This window comes from Trachemys scripta, chromosome 17, assembly GCF_013100865.1.
Source record: "Trachemys scripta elegans isolate TJP31775 chromosome 17, CAS_Tse_1.0, whole genome shotgun sequence".
NCBI lineage: Eukaryota > Metazoa > Chordata > Testudines > Emydidae > Trachemys > Trachemys scripta.
Window position 1 is genome coordinate 20,922,913 of NC_048314.1, and position 16,546 is coordinate 20,939,458.

The 16,546-nt window shown below is 46.1% G+C and overlaps 1 protein-coding gene across 4 annotated transcripts in view; it reads right to left on the reverse strand.

Moving 5' to 3' along the window:
- The window catches only part of KCNT1 (potassium sodium-activated channel subfamily T member 1), a 134,093-nt gene that overhangs the window by 26,081 nt on the left and 91,466 nt on the right, over window positions 1-16,546 (reverse strand). For all 4 annotated transcript variants that reach the window (XM_034751933.1, XM_034751932.1, XM_034751935.1 and 1 more), the window contains 6 exons: window positions 15,861-16,010; window positions 15,297-15,535; window positions 6,676-6,892; window positions 3,306-3,411; window positions 1,016-1,188; window positions 669-740 (listed from right to left, as the gene is read on the reverse strand). In XM_034751933.1, the coding sequence (XP_034607824.1) occupies window positions 669-740; window positions 1,016-1,188; window positions 3,306-3,411; window positions 6,676-6,892; window positions 15,297-15,535; window positions 15,861-16,010 (957 nt within the window). The remainder of the gene's footprint in view (window positions 1-668; window positions 741-1,015; window positions 1,189-3,305; window positions 3,412-6,675; window positions 6,893-15,296; window positions 15,536-15,860; window positions 16,011-16,546) is intronic.

Sequence of the window (16,546 nt, forward strand, 5' to 3'; positions counted from 1 at the left end):
ACAAATGCCCAGGCAATCCTGTGCATGCAAAAGTCTTTTGAAATAACCATAACCATGTCCAGTGCAGACTAACAAATCCTAGGAGGGGGAAAAATTTGAGATGAAGCCCAAACTATGGTACAGTGGCAGGGTCTTAAAATGCGACCCTCTCCCAACTTTAGCTGTGCCAGTTAGAGAACCCAAGAAATCAAATGTATGATATGTCTGCTAGGTAAGAAAGAGCCTAACCTAATTCTAGATGGTTGTGCTCCAATACTACAGTGATGGGAGTCCATATAACTACCCGGACTCATGGACAGAAAAGTGGGGCTAGTCTTGGAAGTAGAGATGGAGAAGACCATCTCCGAATTCCCCTGAAGCCCTGGGGAAGTTCAGCTTTGAATACGAACTTCACTGCTGCTGTCCACGCCTATAACGTGGGGATCAGCTAAGTAGGATGGGAGCAGCTACGCGCCATTGATTAGGCTTTATAAGCCTGCATGTGAAGCTGATTATTCTTTCAGTCCCTATGGTAAATACTGGTCCTTATTGCCAGTGATACCGTATGCCTGGTACTGGCAGTATAGCATCACTTTGCTTATTTAATTTTCCTCTGGAGAATCAGGGCTATTTTCTCCCTTGATTTGCAACACATTGTAAATAACGATAGTTGTAAACAAGACACCTACTTATCGATCGTGCCTTCCATGTAGTAAACCATGGGGAAACAACAGATGGCTTCCAAGAAGTGGTTCTCAGGCCTGGAAGAAGAGAGGCAAACAGCAAGAAGGTTCATAGGAGCATTTTCTTTTCCTCTTGCTTACTGGTATAAATCAGGAGTGAATGCACATAAGTCAATGGTGAAAAACAGAGTGACAGGAGAATCAGGCCATCAGATACACTAGATTTTAGGTATTATATTAAAAATGCTAAAATCACCCATTTAACTCCTCCCATATATACACAGTATGAAACACCCATTTGAATGCAAGGAAAGATCGGATGCAATGGAAAACAACTTTGGAAGAGTACTTGCTTGTTGTCCAGTAGCAATACAATTGGGTTTAACTCTTTCCGGGACCTATAGTATGCACGGAGAGGGACGATGAAATTATACAGGCCGTTCCCAGCAGTCTCTGCTGAAACTATAATTAATTTGTTCTTAAACCCATAGGCCTTGGCATCTTCATAACTGTTGTGCTTGCAGCCCTGTGCAGAGACAGAAAAGCATCATGGCTCAGTGATCAGTCTATAGAGCTGCCCATCTGTCCTGACACTGTGTGTTTTCCCCCCGGAAAGGGGAACTGTCTAACATTCAGACATGGCAAAAGCACTGAGCCAGCTCGGCTCTGAGCTGTGAATTGTGCAGAAGTTCATGAGCACCCAGAGTGAGAGAATGATCCTGCAGACAGCTGATCTAGAGAGGATTTGGAATGTACCCAAATTTCAACCTTCCGTGTCTGGGCCTGAGGGCTTTGATGGCCCCACGCCCTGGATTGCTTTCACTATTTTTTCTTTTTTCAGTTTGGAAAGTGAAATTTGTGCTGCTGGAAGGGATCAGACTAACCAGTCCTGGAGAGGTTAGCTCTCTACTAACCAGACTTAGCCCAACGCCAGCTCTCCCAAACTGCCCTACATGTGCCTAGAACCTGACTCGCAGGGATACCCTCCCAAAGGAAGTTCAGTCTCCAGGTCTAGTCAGTCCTTGGGCTCACAGCTGAGACTTCTATAAAGGAGGTCAGTTATTATGGTGGGTTTAGTGCTAAGGACTCCTGCCCAGGAGGGACAAGACCAATGACTTGTTTCATAGACCCCAGGTTGTCAGAGAATAACAACTTTCAGTGACTGATGAACTGGGATGTGTTTGAACCAGTGACTTAGGTCAGAAACATGAAGGTGCCTTTTTACATGACCAGTTCCCAACAGTGCAATCACAGCTGGTTTTGGGGAACCCTGCCAGGCATGCCCGGAAATTCAGATGTTTCCCTTGTGGATCAACACCCAGAGAGCGACAAGCCTCTAACACGTCACTGAGACGAATTCTGAGTTTAAGTTAAAACTAATACGGTTCCCCTACGCAGGGTTGGATCGTCAGCTGGTGGGAACCATCGATTGACACCAGTTGAGGATGTGTCCCCCGGTGTCTTTAACCTTACTTTTGCACTCCCCTTAACCCACTGCTCTAACTTATACTGGCTGCAAAAGACCAAACTGGCCAAACTACAGCTGCAGGACTGATGCATGAAGGTGTCCTGGCGAGTAAATTGGCTCCATGTCACTGGAAGATCAGGCTTAAACGGGGGTCACTCTGCCAGGCTCAGTCAATCAGTCTTTCAGACTAATTTTCACTGGCAGGGCAATGTAAAGCAGCCGCACTGGCCCCTCCTCAGAATGAGTTAGGTTATATTAAGGAAAAACAAGCAAAGGAAGAACAAAAGTAAAGTCTCACTGGGAGTGAGCACAGTGTCTGCTCTGTAACATGCTGCCTCATCCTGCCTCGCAAAATGGCAGCTGCCACTGAAGACACCAATCTCCTGGGAACTTCAAGGTGCAATACACAGAAAACAGCCACCCGGTTGTACAAAGCCCTGTAAGTATTGCTTAAAAGGAAAAGTTTACCCCAGAAAACTAGAGAAGTTCCTGCGTCTTTTCAATAAAATGTTTCCAGCCCTCTCACAGATAACAGTGCGAGGAAAGCAAACACACTTTACAAAGCCACAAAGTAACCACCAGTCGACATATCACATCTCCTGCATGACTCATTCTGCTGCACGGGGTCTGCACAGGACTAGCCTGGCACGTTTGAGCTGCTGCCAAAAAGCAGGTGTTTTCACATTCTCGTTTTCCCAAGTAAGCATTACATCTATTCCCCCTGCTGTGTGCTTCGTACAACTCCAACCAGCAGCATGGTCCAGTGCTAACACACAGGGCTATGTGCAGATGTAGGGTCTATTCTCTCCCTATCACTGACCCAGTGTAACTGCACTTCTGTCTATCTAAGGTGCATATATGGCCCCCATAGCTGTATTGATCTCCTCACAATCTTTAATGTATTTATCCTCTTTCCACCCCTGGGACTAGGGAAAATACTAATGTCCCCATTTTACAGATGGGGAGTTGATACACAGATTTAGTGACTTGCCCAAGATCACATACAAAATCTGTGGTGGAGCTGACCCCTGGTCTCCGAAGTCCCAGGCTTGTGTTCTCACCACTGGGGGGAATAATGCTGCCCTACCTTAGCAACATGCTTCAAGCTCCTGCCACAAATGCAAGTGCAAATAACATCACTGGAACCTTTAAATACGGTCACTGCAGCCTCTTACCTTGTCCAACCTCAAGCAGCAGAAAGGGGCTTTTACAGGTAGAAGGTGGCACAAAGTGGGAGAACTCCCAATATAGGGCGAGTTCGGGGGGTAGCCTTTCACATATCTGCAGAGGAGACAACATGCATCAGGGCACATGTATATTTTTCACACACAAGGAACACTTATTTGCCCTGGCAAACACATTTGTCCATACACAGACTGTTTAGAAACACTGGAACCTCATGGGTTTATGCAGATCACACTAAGGATGTTTTATAAATTCTTCCAAAACAGCCTGGGAATTTTTCAAGATAAGTTTCTTTGAAAATACTTTTGCCATGCCCAGGCTCTGGAAATATCTTTTAAAGTCTTTGTTCTCATGGACAGCCAGGGAACTAAGCAGACTGTGGAAGATAAAGGCATCTAGCAACTTTTAACAGCAATGGGCCTGAACCTACATCTTAAATCTAAACAACACAGAATGGCACAGCGTTCCAAGCCCGATTCAGATTCACAGTCTCACAGCACATTTGTAGGTGGGTTTTTTTAAACATCCTGGACATACTGTAATTTGTGTTTCTGATATAGCGGAAGGAATAGAAAGCTTTTAGCTTACAAAGTAATTAAAAGTATACGTTAAATTATAAGCCAGATAAATTTGTGTGAGCGTGGACACATGCATCTGCACAAATTGTTTATCTTGTAAGAACCAACACACACAGAAACACACACACACAAACACACACGATTTATTAAAGCCATGTCACAAATGAATGCAATGCCGACTGCTACTTTAAATGAATATTTTTACAGATGGAATCAACATTTTATTTCCCTAATGATGGAGAATGCCGAATACAATCCCTTCGCTGCCCCGGAGGTAGCAGAGGAAAGGGAGCTGGTGGGAAAATTCTCCTTAGTCCACAAAGTGCTTCTAGCTCAGTGTGACTTATTCAGAGATCAAGGGATGCTTGTCCAAAACGGCAAGCAAGGAACTGTGAATAAGGCAAAACTGCTTCACCGTCAGTGCCTGAGAAGTTAATGTTTTGAACATACTGAACTGACCACATGGTGTTGCTCCAGCACCATTGTATTAACATCATAAACGTTGACGTAATTTCTGCTCGGCTCAGCATGTCATCGCGGATAACATTCAATCACAGTTTCCACAGCAATATAGCAGAAGCAGAGTCAAAACTATTAACGGGAGGTTAATTTATGCAAACAGGATTTTAGTGAAGGGTAAAATAATTTCATTGGGTTTGTTCTTCCACTCCACTGGGAAATGCGAAATACCAAGATGAGCCCTGCTGGCTATCTTAATAGACAGCACAGATCTGAGGACTTTTTTCGGTTCTCGATGGTGATTCCTGCATTGCACTTCAATACTGGTCTTGCTCTCTTGGAAGTCGAAAGTCCCACTGATTTTATCAGGACCAAGATCAAGGCCTTAGCAATGTGCTATCAATAGTATTATTTAACGTTCATATTATGGTCATGCCCAGTGGACTTAATCGGGAACAAAGCCCCACGGCACCAGGGGCTGTGCATACAAAACACCGATTAACTGTTCAACTCTCGTGCCTGTAGCTTATCAGTAATAAACAAAAGTCAGATGCTTTGTTACAGCGTCTGCAGGCAACAGCCAGGGGGGCCTCACCGGAGAAAATCCCTGATTCAAAGCTGAGCAGGATCACTACTCTCCCTTTGTCCATCCCAGGGCAGACTAATGCTTTCTTGGTGTGTTTCACACAGGTGTAAATTAACAGCTGAAGTATATAAGTAGGAGTCATGAGAAAAATTCACCAAAGGAAAATTTAGTCTGGATAGCAGGAAAAATTCCCTAATGTTGAAGCTCATTGGGCTTTGTCTTCCCTACCCCCGATTCCTGCCTTCAGTCACTGCCATCACTGCACTAGTACAAACTCCTAGTGCGAACCAGGAAAGCGGCACTTTATACTGGTGGAGCTTAACTCAGGCTGGGATGGTGGCAAATCCTCAGTGTAGCCAAGACATTAGACTTTGGAATGGTGACCCAAGAGAAGTGATAGAAAAACCACTGCCCGGGTCACCTGAACTAAACCAGAGAAAACATTCAACAATACACAGTGGGGAACCATGGTGCACTGGCTATGAGTTGGAGGAGACAGCCTACCTCTTAGGTCTCCTCCACCCCTAATTTCTATTATTCAAGCAGCTGCAATATGAGATCATTTTATTGCTGTACCTTTAACTGAGGTGTCCCTTGATGAAAAAGAAAAACCCCACAGAACACAGCTCAGATCGCAAATTCCCTTATATCTGATTTTATTGTTCCATAACTCCAATCCAGATAGGCAGGCCTGTATGACTGTATTTTAGCGAGGGCCTGTCTAGGCACAATTCCTCATTCCTTTTCCTTGCCACCCTGGGGTTGATCGAATTACCCGATGGCATCATACAGAGTAGCACCCTTCAGTGCAGGATCTTTGCTTTTAAGGATGCATGCTCAAAAATTGCAACATGGTGCTTTTATAGCTCAAATATAGTTTATGCACCACAAATATTTCCCTCTTTGAATAACTGCCTTCTGCAAGGCTTCTTGCACCTTTCTCTGAAACAACTGGTGCAGACCACTGTGAGAAGCAGGCCACTGATCTGAGCCAGTCTGGTCATTCCTAACTTTCTAAACCTCTCTCTTCTTTTGAACAACCTGCAGTATTTACTGTTACTCTAACATAGGCTTACAACTATGTTCAATTTCCAGCAATTTCTGCATCTCTCAAACTTTTTTTTTTTGAGACAATCTTTAATTCAATTAAATTGAGATTTAGCTGAATACATGTGTGCCCAGTGCTTTGAAGATGGAAGAGACAAGATAAATGGTAACTGTTATTAGATTTAGAGACAGGGTTATGTTAAACCCAGATGGATTTACAAAAACCGCAAAGAATGTGTATTTATTGCAAATTGTTGAGAGATGTCTCATTGTATCAACTCAAAGCACAGCTCAGAAGTGCAGCTTGCTTAGGTAGGTACAATAAGAGGTTATCCCAATATAAATAAGTAAATAATAATTGTAGCAAGCTCACCAACTTTTAACATCACAGCTGGGTTTTCAAAGGAACCTATGGTACTTAGATTGTAAGCAATTTCAGGCAGGTGCCATTTTTGGCATGCGTTTCTACAACCACCACCATCCTGATTCATGATCAGGACTCTTTACTCACTACCACAATATAAATAATGAAATAATAATAATAATAATGGAGTTAGCTGAAAGACGATGGTAATTGGACACAGAAGCCCCTTAAAGTCTTTTGAAAATCCCAAGCCACACAGAGCTGATTGCTTATCCTGATGCAGTGACACTAACATTAAGAGATGATGCTCTCAAATGGCAACTCACTCTACAACAGTAAGTCCTTCGTCATCTGACTGCGTCATCTCGTCTTCTGACTGGTCGCTGAGCAGATCACAGGGCAGGAGGGAGGAGCTGTCTGCTAGCTCTAGGACCGGGGCAATGCTGGGCCGTCTGTTACCCGAGCCATTTTCTGATGGCAGGGTTAGCTTGCTGCTGTTAACAGGGCGACATTCTGTGTTCTGCAGGTCCATGGCTACTGTACCTGGAAAGGAAGAGGGAGGAAAGACAATATAAATAGCAATAAATAATGATTCTGTCCAGTGTCTTATGCAATGGCACTGCGGGGAAGAAAGGACAGGAAGAACGTCCAGTTACACTTTGTATTACGGTTCTATTTATAAACCGTCTACAAAATCAGCGAGCAAATGATGAATAGATGGTATAAGCATGTTACAGACATCAGTAGGCCATATTACCAGATGGTTCTAAGCACATCAGCATAAGGTGTTGCGGATGGTTCTAAGCAACCTATTGACCCATTAGACTCTATAAAAATTGGTTACTTCTTTATTAAGACAGCTATTAATAATTTATAAATGGAACTTTGATATAAAGGGTAGCCAAATACTTATATCCCAGACACAAGACGGGAACTTTCACTAGCTCTGCTGTATCAATAGGACTGCTTGCACTCGTAAAGCTAAGCATGTACTTATGTGTTTTGGATCGGGGCCAGAGTGCTCAGAACCTTGCAGGATTGAACCCTTGTACTGACAGAGGTTTGCGATAGAGCAGAACTGAATCTGTGTTCATCAGGGTAATGATCGATATACAAGGTGCCCCCTTCACTGTACGGCTGGGAAATATTTGCACTTCTCAGGCTTTCTGACATATTCACAATGACATCCAAAGCCCTCGACAGGCAAGATTTCAATCCTTCATTGGGAATTTAGAAAATTGGTCTGATTTATAAAAATCTTGGAGAAAAATATCTGACAAAACTTGAAGTAACCCATTCTGAAAATGTGGAGAACATTTATACCTGAGCTTATGCGATTCAATTCCAAGGGGACATTGACTCTGAAGTCAAACAATAAACATGTAAACACTCTAATGAACAATTTCATTGCTCAGCAGAGCTCACATGACAGGCAACGGATGATCAGATTATGGAGCTCTCTTGTGAGGGAAGTCTCATTTTGGCATCTCACAGGGACAGAGCTGGATTTTGGGAGGGTTTAAGAGGGGTAACGTCTTCCCTCAATTCAACCCGTTCTTATCTGTGATTCTAATTGCTATTTTTCCAACTCACTGAATTCCCCGGATAGCACAATACATTTTCTGACTATATTTGAACTCAAAATAACCCATATTTGACTGGAACATCTGAGGGCAACCACTGTCTCCCATAGTTTCAAAAATGAGAACATTCTGCTTGCTTGCACGGTTGCTATAGCAAGTATTTTGCTGCTTACGAACATTCGGGAGTCCTAAAAGCTTGGTGCAGAAAAATCACATCATAACATACAATGTGAAAATACCCCCGCGTGGCAGCTGCTCCCCTCCTCACGTGGCCTGGTTTCCAAGCAGCTCATCAGCAGATCTTATGCTCTTTTTGAATGCTGAAAGCAGTAACCCCACAACGGAGCAAGCAGCCACTGGCATTATGAGCTATAACTAAGCCTGCAAGTCTGTCACGGAGGTCATGGAAGTTACGGATGCCACACCCCCCGGAGCACCCACGGCCCCCCACCCAAGTTTTAGTTAGGGGTATATAGTAAAAGTCATGGACAGGTCACGGGGCTGTGAATTTTTGTTTACTGCCCATGACCTGTCCATGACTTTTACTAAAACTACCTGTGACTAAAACGTAGCCTTAACTATAATGAATAGTCTGGGCTTTTCTTTTTCGGAAAAGTCTTAGCTGTAGAACTACAAGGCTTTTGGTTACCATACTGTTTTTCATGGGAGAGATTATCAGAAACACTGAGGGATTTAGGAGCGCAAGTCCTACTGAACTTCAAGTCTCTTAAATCCCTTACACACTTATGAATTACACCCTTGCCACCGACATTCCTCACCAAAGAATCCTCAAACATTTGAGATTCAAAGAAAAAATGTTTCAAACCGCTCATTTTCTTGCATTCATAAATAAGTTCCACATTCCAAGTTCATTAAACTATGTCCAAGTTCTTGTTAAAATGTGGGTACAGTTTTGGCCACAATAGAGACCGGAGCATGGATCCAAGGAGAATATTACATACAAGAATGACTGGAAAAGAGATTTTTGTTTTAAACCCATGGATTAGTCATAGTCAAATGAAAATGTCAGACACCTGGGAATTTAAAAAATACGATGAGAAGTCACCGGCAAAATATCCATGCCAGACTAATATGTCTCATATCCTTTTATGTTTAAGTGGAACCACTTTGTCTCTTTCCAAATGGCCAGTAAAAACCTAGTTGTGTATGTCCATAATAGCCTGAGAGGGTTGGATGTAGTCAGTAGCTGGAAAGGAGATTTAGGCCTACTCTACAATTTGTACAGCGCCACAGCTACACCGATCTAGGTATCCTGGAAACCGTCTATAGGAGAGGCCGTTTCTATCACCTTGCAGCCCAGATGGAGCTGCATCTTGCTGGTGGCTAAAGCAGTGCTATCAACACATCCCTCTTACCATGATCATGGGTTGCTGTGAGTTCAGACAGTCGTAAAACATGGTGCAATCTGCCAATGGAAGGGCCTAATTTTCGGAGCAGTATTATTAACACCACCATCCCTGGCTCATCCCTCGCTCTCCACCCACATTGCTGACGGCTCTTAAGAGCAGCGTTTGTCCAGAGAACTCAAGGATCATTTTTCTTAACTCTTTCAGCTTTACCTTCATGAATCTTTCTCTTTCCCAAGCTGTCATTCATAGCAGCGGGGAGCTGTTAACCTCACTGATTCATAGCCTCCTGCGGTCTCACAAAGACAATGCACCTCCAGCTTAGTGCTTGCTCCTCTTCCCTGCCCACTAAAACCCCTGTCGGCTCCATCCATGCTGTAAAATACATGGCTCAACCTGTGGTGCCCAAACATGCAAAGCCAGGACAAAGCACGGCCAGAACATTGCTCTTGAGTGTTGCCATCTCATTAAATATTCAAAATGGAGAGTCTGGGTGGGATTTTCAGCCCACATAAGAGAATTAGGCACCCAATGACTTTCAATGGGACTTGGGCACTTTTCTTCCTCACTTCCTTGGAAAAATCCCACCTCTTTTCTCCTACCTACCTGGGCCAGGATGTTCAGAAGTGATTCTGGGTTCCTTCATTCTTTGGGTGCCCAGCTTGGGACCCCTTACAGGGGCCTGATTTTCAGAGGGAGGGGTGTTCTGAAAATCAGGTGCTTTTAAGGTGTATTGAGTTGGGAACTCAAACTCAGCAGTCATTTTTGGAAATCGTGACCATCGGCTTTCCATGAATCTTCGTCAAATGCAAATATTTTTAAATAGCTACAAAAGCGGTGACTGCCACGGTGAACAAAGTGCAGGAGTTCGGCTCGCTCCCCCTTGTTGCTAGCCAACTAGCTGAATGCTGAGTGACCTACTTGCGAAATATAATTTCTATCTCTCTCTCATCTGACTTTTGAAAAAGCTCCCACTGAGAACAAGCCAAGTAACAAGAACATCAGCCAGTGCTGTTCAGCGAGGAGCTTTGTGTCTTGCTGCTGGGAGAATCTTTGCCAGTTTATGCTCTTGAGTGTAAATGGATAAATGATTTGTCTGAAATACAGTCTCCTGTTGTGCCTGGGCTTCTCCTGACAACCCCCCCATTTCAGGCTGCCCAGAGAGAAGCTGGAAATAATGTTTCATGGTATTTTGGAGAAAGTGCATCATGCACTTCAGAGCGACCTGCACCATTTGCCAAGTTATGCAAGAGAAACATGATTTCAAATGCAGACAACAGAGCCTATTCTTCTGTCCAAGGCCTGGGGTATTTCTGGGAGCAAGTAACTTTAATGCTAATGGACGTGCTGGGCATTAGCATTTGCAGGGAGTATTTTCCATCCGAGAAGCTAGAGGGGGAGAAGTAGCGTTATCCCGGTTTTACAGTCATAGGTTCCAAGGCCCAAGAGGCCCACTGTGATCATTTAGTCTGCGCTCTATTGCACAGGCCCGAGCACTTCCCCACAATAATTCCTGTTTGACCTAGAGCAGATCTTGTAGAAAAACATCCAGTCTTGATTCTAAAATTGCCAGTGATGGAGACTCCACCAGGACCCTTGGTAAGTTGTTGAAAATGGTGAATTACTCTCACTGTTAATGGCTCCCACTGCCTGCTTTCCAGCCTGAACTTGTCTAGCTTCAGCTTCCATTGAATCTTGTCATGGCATCCTTTGCCTGTTAGACCAAAGAGCCAATTATCAAATATTTGTTCCCTGTGTAGGTGAGCAAGTCACCCCTGAACCTTCTCTTTGTTAAACCAAATACTTGAGCTCCTTGAGTCTTATCACTATAAGGCACGTTTTCCAATCCTTTAGTGATGCTTGTACCTCTTCTCTGAACACCTCGCCAATGTATCAACAAACTTCTTGAACTGTGGACACCAGAACTGGACCCAGAAATCCAGTAGCGGTTGCATCAGTGCCAAATACAGGTGAAAAACCTCTCTACTCCTACTCAATCATCCCTTGTTTATGCAGTCAAGGAGTACTCCAGCTATTTTGGCCTCAGCATCAAACTGGGAGCTCATGGTCAGCTGATTACCCACCTTGACCCCAGGATAGAGTCCCCCATTGGGGAGGTATGATCGAAGCTCTTTGTTCCTAGATGTCTGTATTCACATGTGCCTGTATTAAGCCACAGATTGTTCCTTTGTGCCCAGTTTACCAAGTGACCAGATCACCCTGTGTCTGGTGCCTGTCCTCTCCATTATCTAACTCTCCCAGTTTTTGTGTCATCTGCAAACTTTAACAGTGATGAGTTTATATTTTCTTCCAGGTCAGTGGGAAAAAAAAAGGTTAAATAGAGTAGGACCTAGAACCGATTCCGGTGGGACCCCACTGAAAACACACCCGGTCCACCCTGATTGCCTGGTTATAATTACATTTTGAGACCTGTCAGTGAGCCAGTGTTCAATCCATTTAAATGTGTGCCATGTAGATTCTGTATCACTCTAGTTTATTAACCAAAATGTTGCATGGTAGCAAGTCAGATGAGGAAACCCAGACAGTGGCTGGGTTGGGAATAGAATCCTAGGAGGGAATGTTCAGGTCAGCTGCGTGCAGAGAGCTAGGTGGGTAAAGCCATGGGCACCCTACCCTTTTTAGTCTTTTTATTTATAGTTGTATGTATCACCTGAGAGCCCCAGTCATGGGGAAGGACCCCATTGTGCTCAGGGCTGTGCAAACCCAGAACAAAAATACTTTCTCTTGCCATCATTTTGTTACATCTAGGAGAGGTCGATCCAGCCAAGCCTTTTTCGTTGGGAATAATTCAATGTAGTACTTAGTGATGAATTTTGCTGGCAAGGTTATAGCTCACAGAGACCAGCCAGGAGGATGAATCATAGCAAATACAGCTGAGCCCGCTCATGCCATGAGGTTAAAAAACCATTAGTGACAGAGCCTCACTGCTTTCCGCAGCAAACGAGTGGAACTTCGTTACGATAAGCCCTGGAATTAGGCAGTGAAATATGGAGGCACAGCCTAAAACCAGAGGGCTACAGGGAACTGCTGAAAAGCTGCTGTCTAGCCCCTCTGCAATAATGGCAGAGCAGGAGAGCACCTCACAGGCCAAAACGCAGGCCAGGTACACGCCCACGCTGCGAAGCGAGAGCAGGCATTCCCGTCTGCAGGCTGCTGAGATCAATGCGACCGACTCACACTGTACCACAGCGCAATCCCTTTGTCCCACTGTAAATCTTATTTACTGTGCAGAGCAATGACCCAGTCCCAGTAGAAATACATCCGAGGCAAACTAATACCTGTCTCATAAATATCCTGTGCTGCAGCAACTCCCAGCTCTCCCGGGCATGTTCGAGCACTGCACTAGCAAGGCAGGCCAGGCACAGACGTTGCCACGGGTTTGGTCGAACCCTCCTGAAAGGGACAGCTCTGGGAAGCCAGCGCTCCCGCACACGAGGCCTGTAGGGGAGGGGGCACGGCCTTCCAACCCGGCAGATCCTGGGGACTCATGAGACAGGGTATAGAGGTAGAAGTAATGGACAGCTCCCACCTGGAATGGCTACTTCTCCTTGCTAGTGCTTGGGCCCCCACTCCCCTGGCAATGAGGCTCCAGCAGGAGCCAGGCGGCCATTGGAGGGGTCTCTTGTGGCAGTACAGTAGCGGAGTCTGCTGGTCGCAGCATTAACTCCCAATGGAGGGTCCCGGGGCAGCTGGCCACAATGCCTTCTAGAGAAGCTGGGCCCTGGATCCACCCTTCCTAATGCCCATCATGCACCCACAGAGGGATCTTTGTAGAGCACGGGGAACTGCTGCAGAGGGGACAAGATGGCCCTATGTATCCCCTGTGGCCCCTTCTCCGGAGCTAGGAAGGTTAAACACGGGGCCGCCTCCCGGATTTCTGTCTCTCCAGGGTGTGGAAGACTGAGAGCCCATGCATCAAACCCTCTCCCCAAGCCTTGCAGCTGTTCCCAGCACTCAGGAGGGCTATGAAATAGCTGTGAGCCAGGGCGAGAGCAGAGGCCAGCTGCATGACAGAAACATAAATAACCTGCTTGTGGCATTTCGCTGCTAAGAGCAATTTAAAAACCAACGGTCGTTCACGAGGGGAAATAACAGGAAAGCTCCATTCTAGTGCTCTGGCCCAGTGGCCTTTCTCTACACTCTCCTACTATGGGAACAAAGTGCATGGCAAGACAAGCTTCACTTCGCTGTTTGTTGGGTACCGACTGCTTTCCCCCGCGAGAGCACGTATCCTCCTGCACCGGCAGGGAAATGATGCAGGTGCAGTTATAGAGCTTCCCCTCCCCAAGACACGACGCTGCTTGCGTTTGCCAAAGGTAGGCACATGAATGCTCAAGAAGTCACTTCAGGGATTGACTTTGTCTGGAGACAGAAGCTGAAGACCAGGAATAGCGTGTGCAAAAGGATGAGAGAAAAGAGCTCCCTTCTGCTCGACAGCACGTGGTCTGAGCTATTTCGAAAGGGCGAATACACAGACATCTGCTGTGCGAAGGGCCATGTGGGAGTCCATCGCCGGCAATATTTTTAATTGTTTTTTTCCCCCTGCCTCTGTTTTCCTTGCAATAAGCCAACGAGCCGAGTGCTACTGGCTTATTTATTTGTCATCTGCACCGCTGCAGAGTACAAGAGATCCTTCAGTGCAGATTAAAACAAATGTGCCAAAGAGAAATTCGCTCCATTTCTCCAGAGACCAAAAAGGGAGGTGCTGGATTCCCTGCAGCAGGGAAATGGCAGAAAGTTATTTTCCCCTGTGACTCTTCAGCTACTGAACAATAGACAGCACGGGGGGGGGGGGGGGGGGGAAGTGTCATCCAGCAGCGCCCGGAAAGCAGGTATTTCTGCAGCGCAGGGCCGCTGGTAACTTAGACAGGGAGAGTGTTCCTTGATCACCGTAGGGAACAGAACTGTACAGAGCTTGCTGGTTCCTTGGCAGCCTGGGTCTGTAAGAGGATCAATTCATTCCTAAGCCCAGTTGCACCCAGAGCTCCCAGGGAAATCAATGAATGTGTAACTCAGGGCAGCATTTGTTCCTACTCTATTTTGAAGTAGTACAAGAGCCTGGCTCTGTCAGATTGTTATGACTACTTAGAAATTCTTAGCAATTAGCACAATCAGGAAATGCTTAGTAGCCTGCACTCTTAGCACTTCAGCTTTTTGCAAAATGAGCTAAGCCCCAAGCTCCCTAAGAGGTAGGTGGTGTTATCCCATTATATAGATGGTGAAACTGCAAACTCCATAGCCACAATTCTCCATCAGTACAGCTCCCACCCGTGTAGCAACAGCGTACATATGGCTCTGAGCAGGATTAGACAACAGGGTGATACAAATGCACAAGCACAACTGGAGCCCTGTCGACCCTGCAGCCTCCTCTGTTGCTCTCAATGGAAGAGCAGTCCTGGAGGTGAAAAACTGTCTTTGCCAGCAAACAGTGTAGCTAGGTCAGAGAGGTTAAGTGACTTGGCCGAGGTCACACAGCACATCACTGGCAGAGGCAGGAGCATAAGTCAGGAATCCTGACTCCCCATTCTGTACTCTAACCATTAGACAGAACTCCCTGAGACCACTGAAAGTAACCTGACTTTTTCCAGCTTTCACAACAGTTCAAATTCAGGTTTGGGTTCGGGTCTTGGGTGAAGTTTCTGGTTTCATCCAACCCAGAGGCTCTGGGTCATTTGTGTTCAGCAGAAAAAGGATGGCAAAGCACTCACGCTTAGCTTTGAAGGTGTTTCACATCCCAGTAGCACCGTGGGGCCATGTGCTCATTACCAGACATCTACCACTCACAAAACTCCTTTGAGCAGAGGGCCTGGTTTTCTACCACAAAAGGAATTACCCGCAGTGGACTCAACAGGAGTTAAAAAACAAACAAACACCATGAAGAACAGAGTGAGGTGTGCGGGAGATATTATTACTCTGCTCATTCACACAGGCTGTGCCGCTTTCCTCTCTTCCATTGGGAGGGCTAGAAGGACTCACCCATACTTGCAATTATGCTGTGAACAGGCAGCCTGGATGGGCCGTCATAGATCCCTCTCCCTGCAAAGCCTTTCTTCTTTTGCTTCTCCTCCTGCTTGAATATGAAGGCAGAGTTCTCCTCCTTGGTGATGTTAATGTAGAAGCAGGTGTCAGACGCCGTCATGATGTGCCGCGGCCCAGGGTTCAGCAGGATGCTCTTGTTCTCTTCCCTCCTGATGCCGATCAAGCAGACGCCGTACCTAAGGCAGAAGTACAATGTGGACATTCAAGGCCACTCCCTCGAAAAGACTCTTGGTTTCTTTTGCAAAGCTACTGCCTGGGCCTCAGCCAACGTGTCACACCAGCGTCACTGACCCAGCACATGGAAAACGGAAGCAAATGCAAACTCTCCTCTCACTTTGCACCTTTCCAAACCAATATTGGAGGTAATTGGATTGATCCAGTCCCCGCTGCCCCGCTATTTACCAAGAGAGTTAAACGACCGCGACATGTGAGACCGGTACCAAAAGCTGCAAGGGATCCCCATGCCAGGGCTTCGAGGTACCGAACCGGGCTGGCTCTCACTTTTTGTGTGCGTGGAAGGCAGCATAGGTGAAGCTTTTCCCTTCGTATTCCATGAAGAACTTGCTGTCCCCCATGCGGATGTGGTACACTTCGTTGCCTGAGCAGCGTCCGTACATCCTTTGCCACTGCTCCGGGGACTCCTGGCCTTCTCTGTAACCAGAGGAACAGAATATGCCTGGTAAGGACTTGTGCTCAGCTCCACCACCACAGTGCGATCTCACTAGGGTCCCCCCCCATCACTATGGTATCTGGGCACCTTGCTGGAAGGCCAGCATGCTTTCTGAGCCCATAGCAAGTGCGGGAGCTTCTTTATGTTAAAGCTATTCTTGTGGGAATTATGGGGCCAGTCCAGGTGGGCCCTTCCAAGGATGTGTCATCGGGGAAGCTGGTGGCCAGGAAGAGAATTGCAGGGGGGAACTGATGAGCCTGCACCTTCAAAATCCATGCCTAAAGTGTCACGCTCGGCAGGCCCTCTGCAGCAAGAGGTGGTGCTGTATTTGCCACCCCGGACTAAAGTGAAGGGCATTTGAACACCTCTGCCCCCTGACCCAACTGCTCCATGTGTCATGCCGATTACTGATAACAGCCTCCTGAAATGACCGAAGAAGACCCAAAGTTTGCTCCGCTGTCATCCTGTCTCACAAGTATCTGAGCAGAAGGGCCTTGGAGTACAGAAATACCCCGGG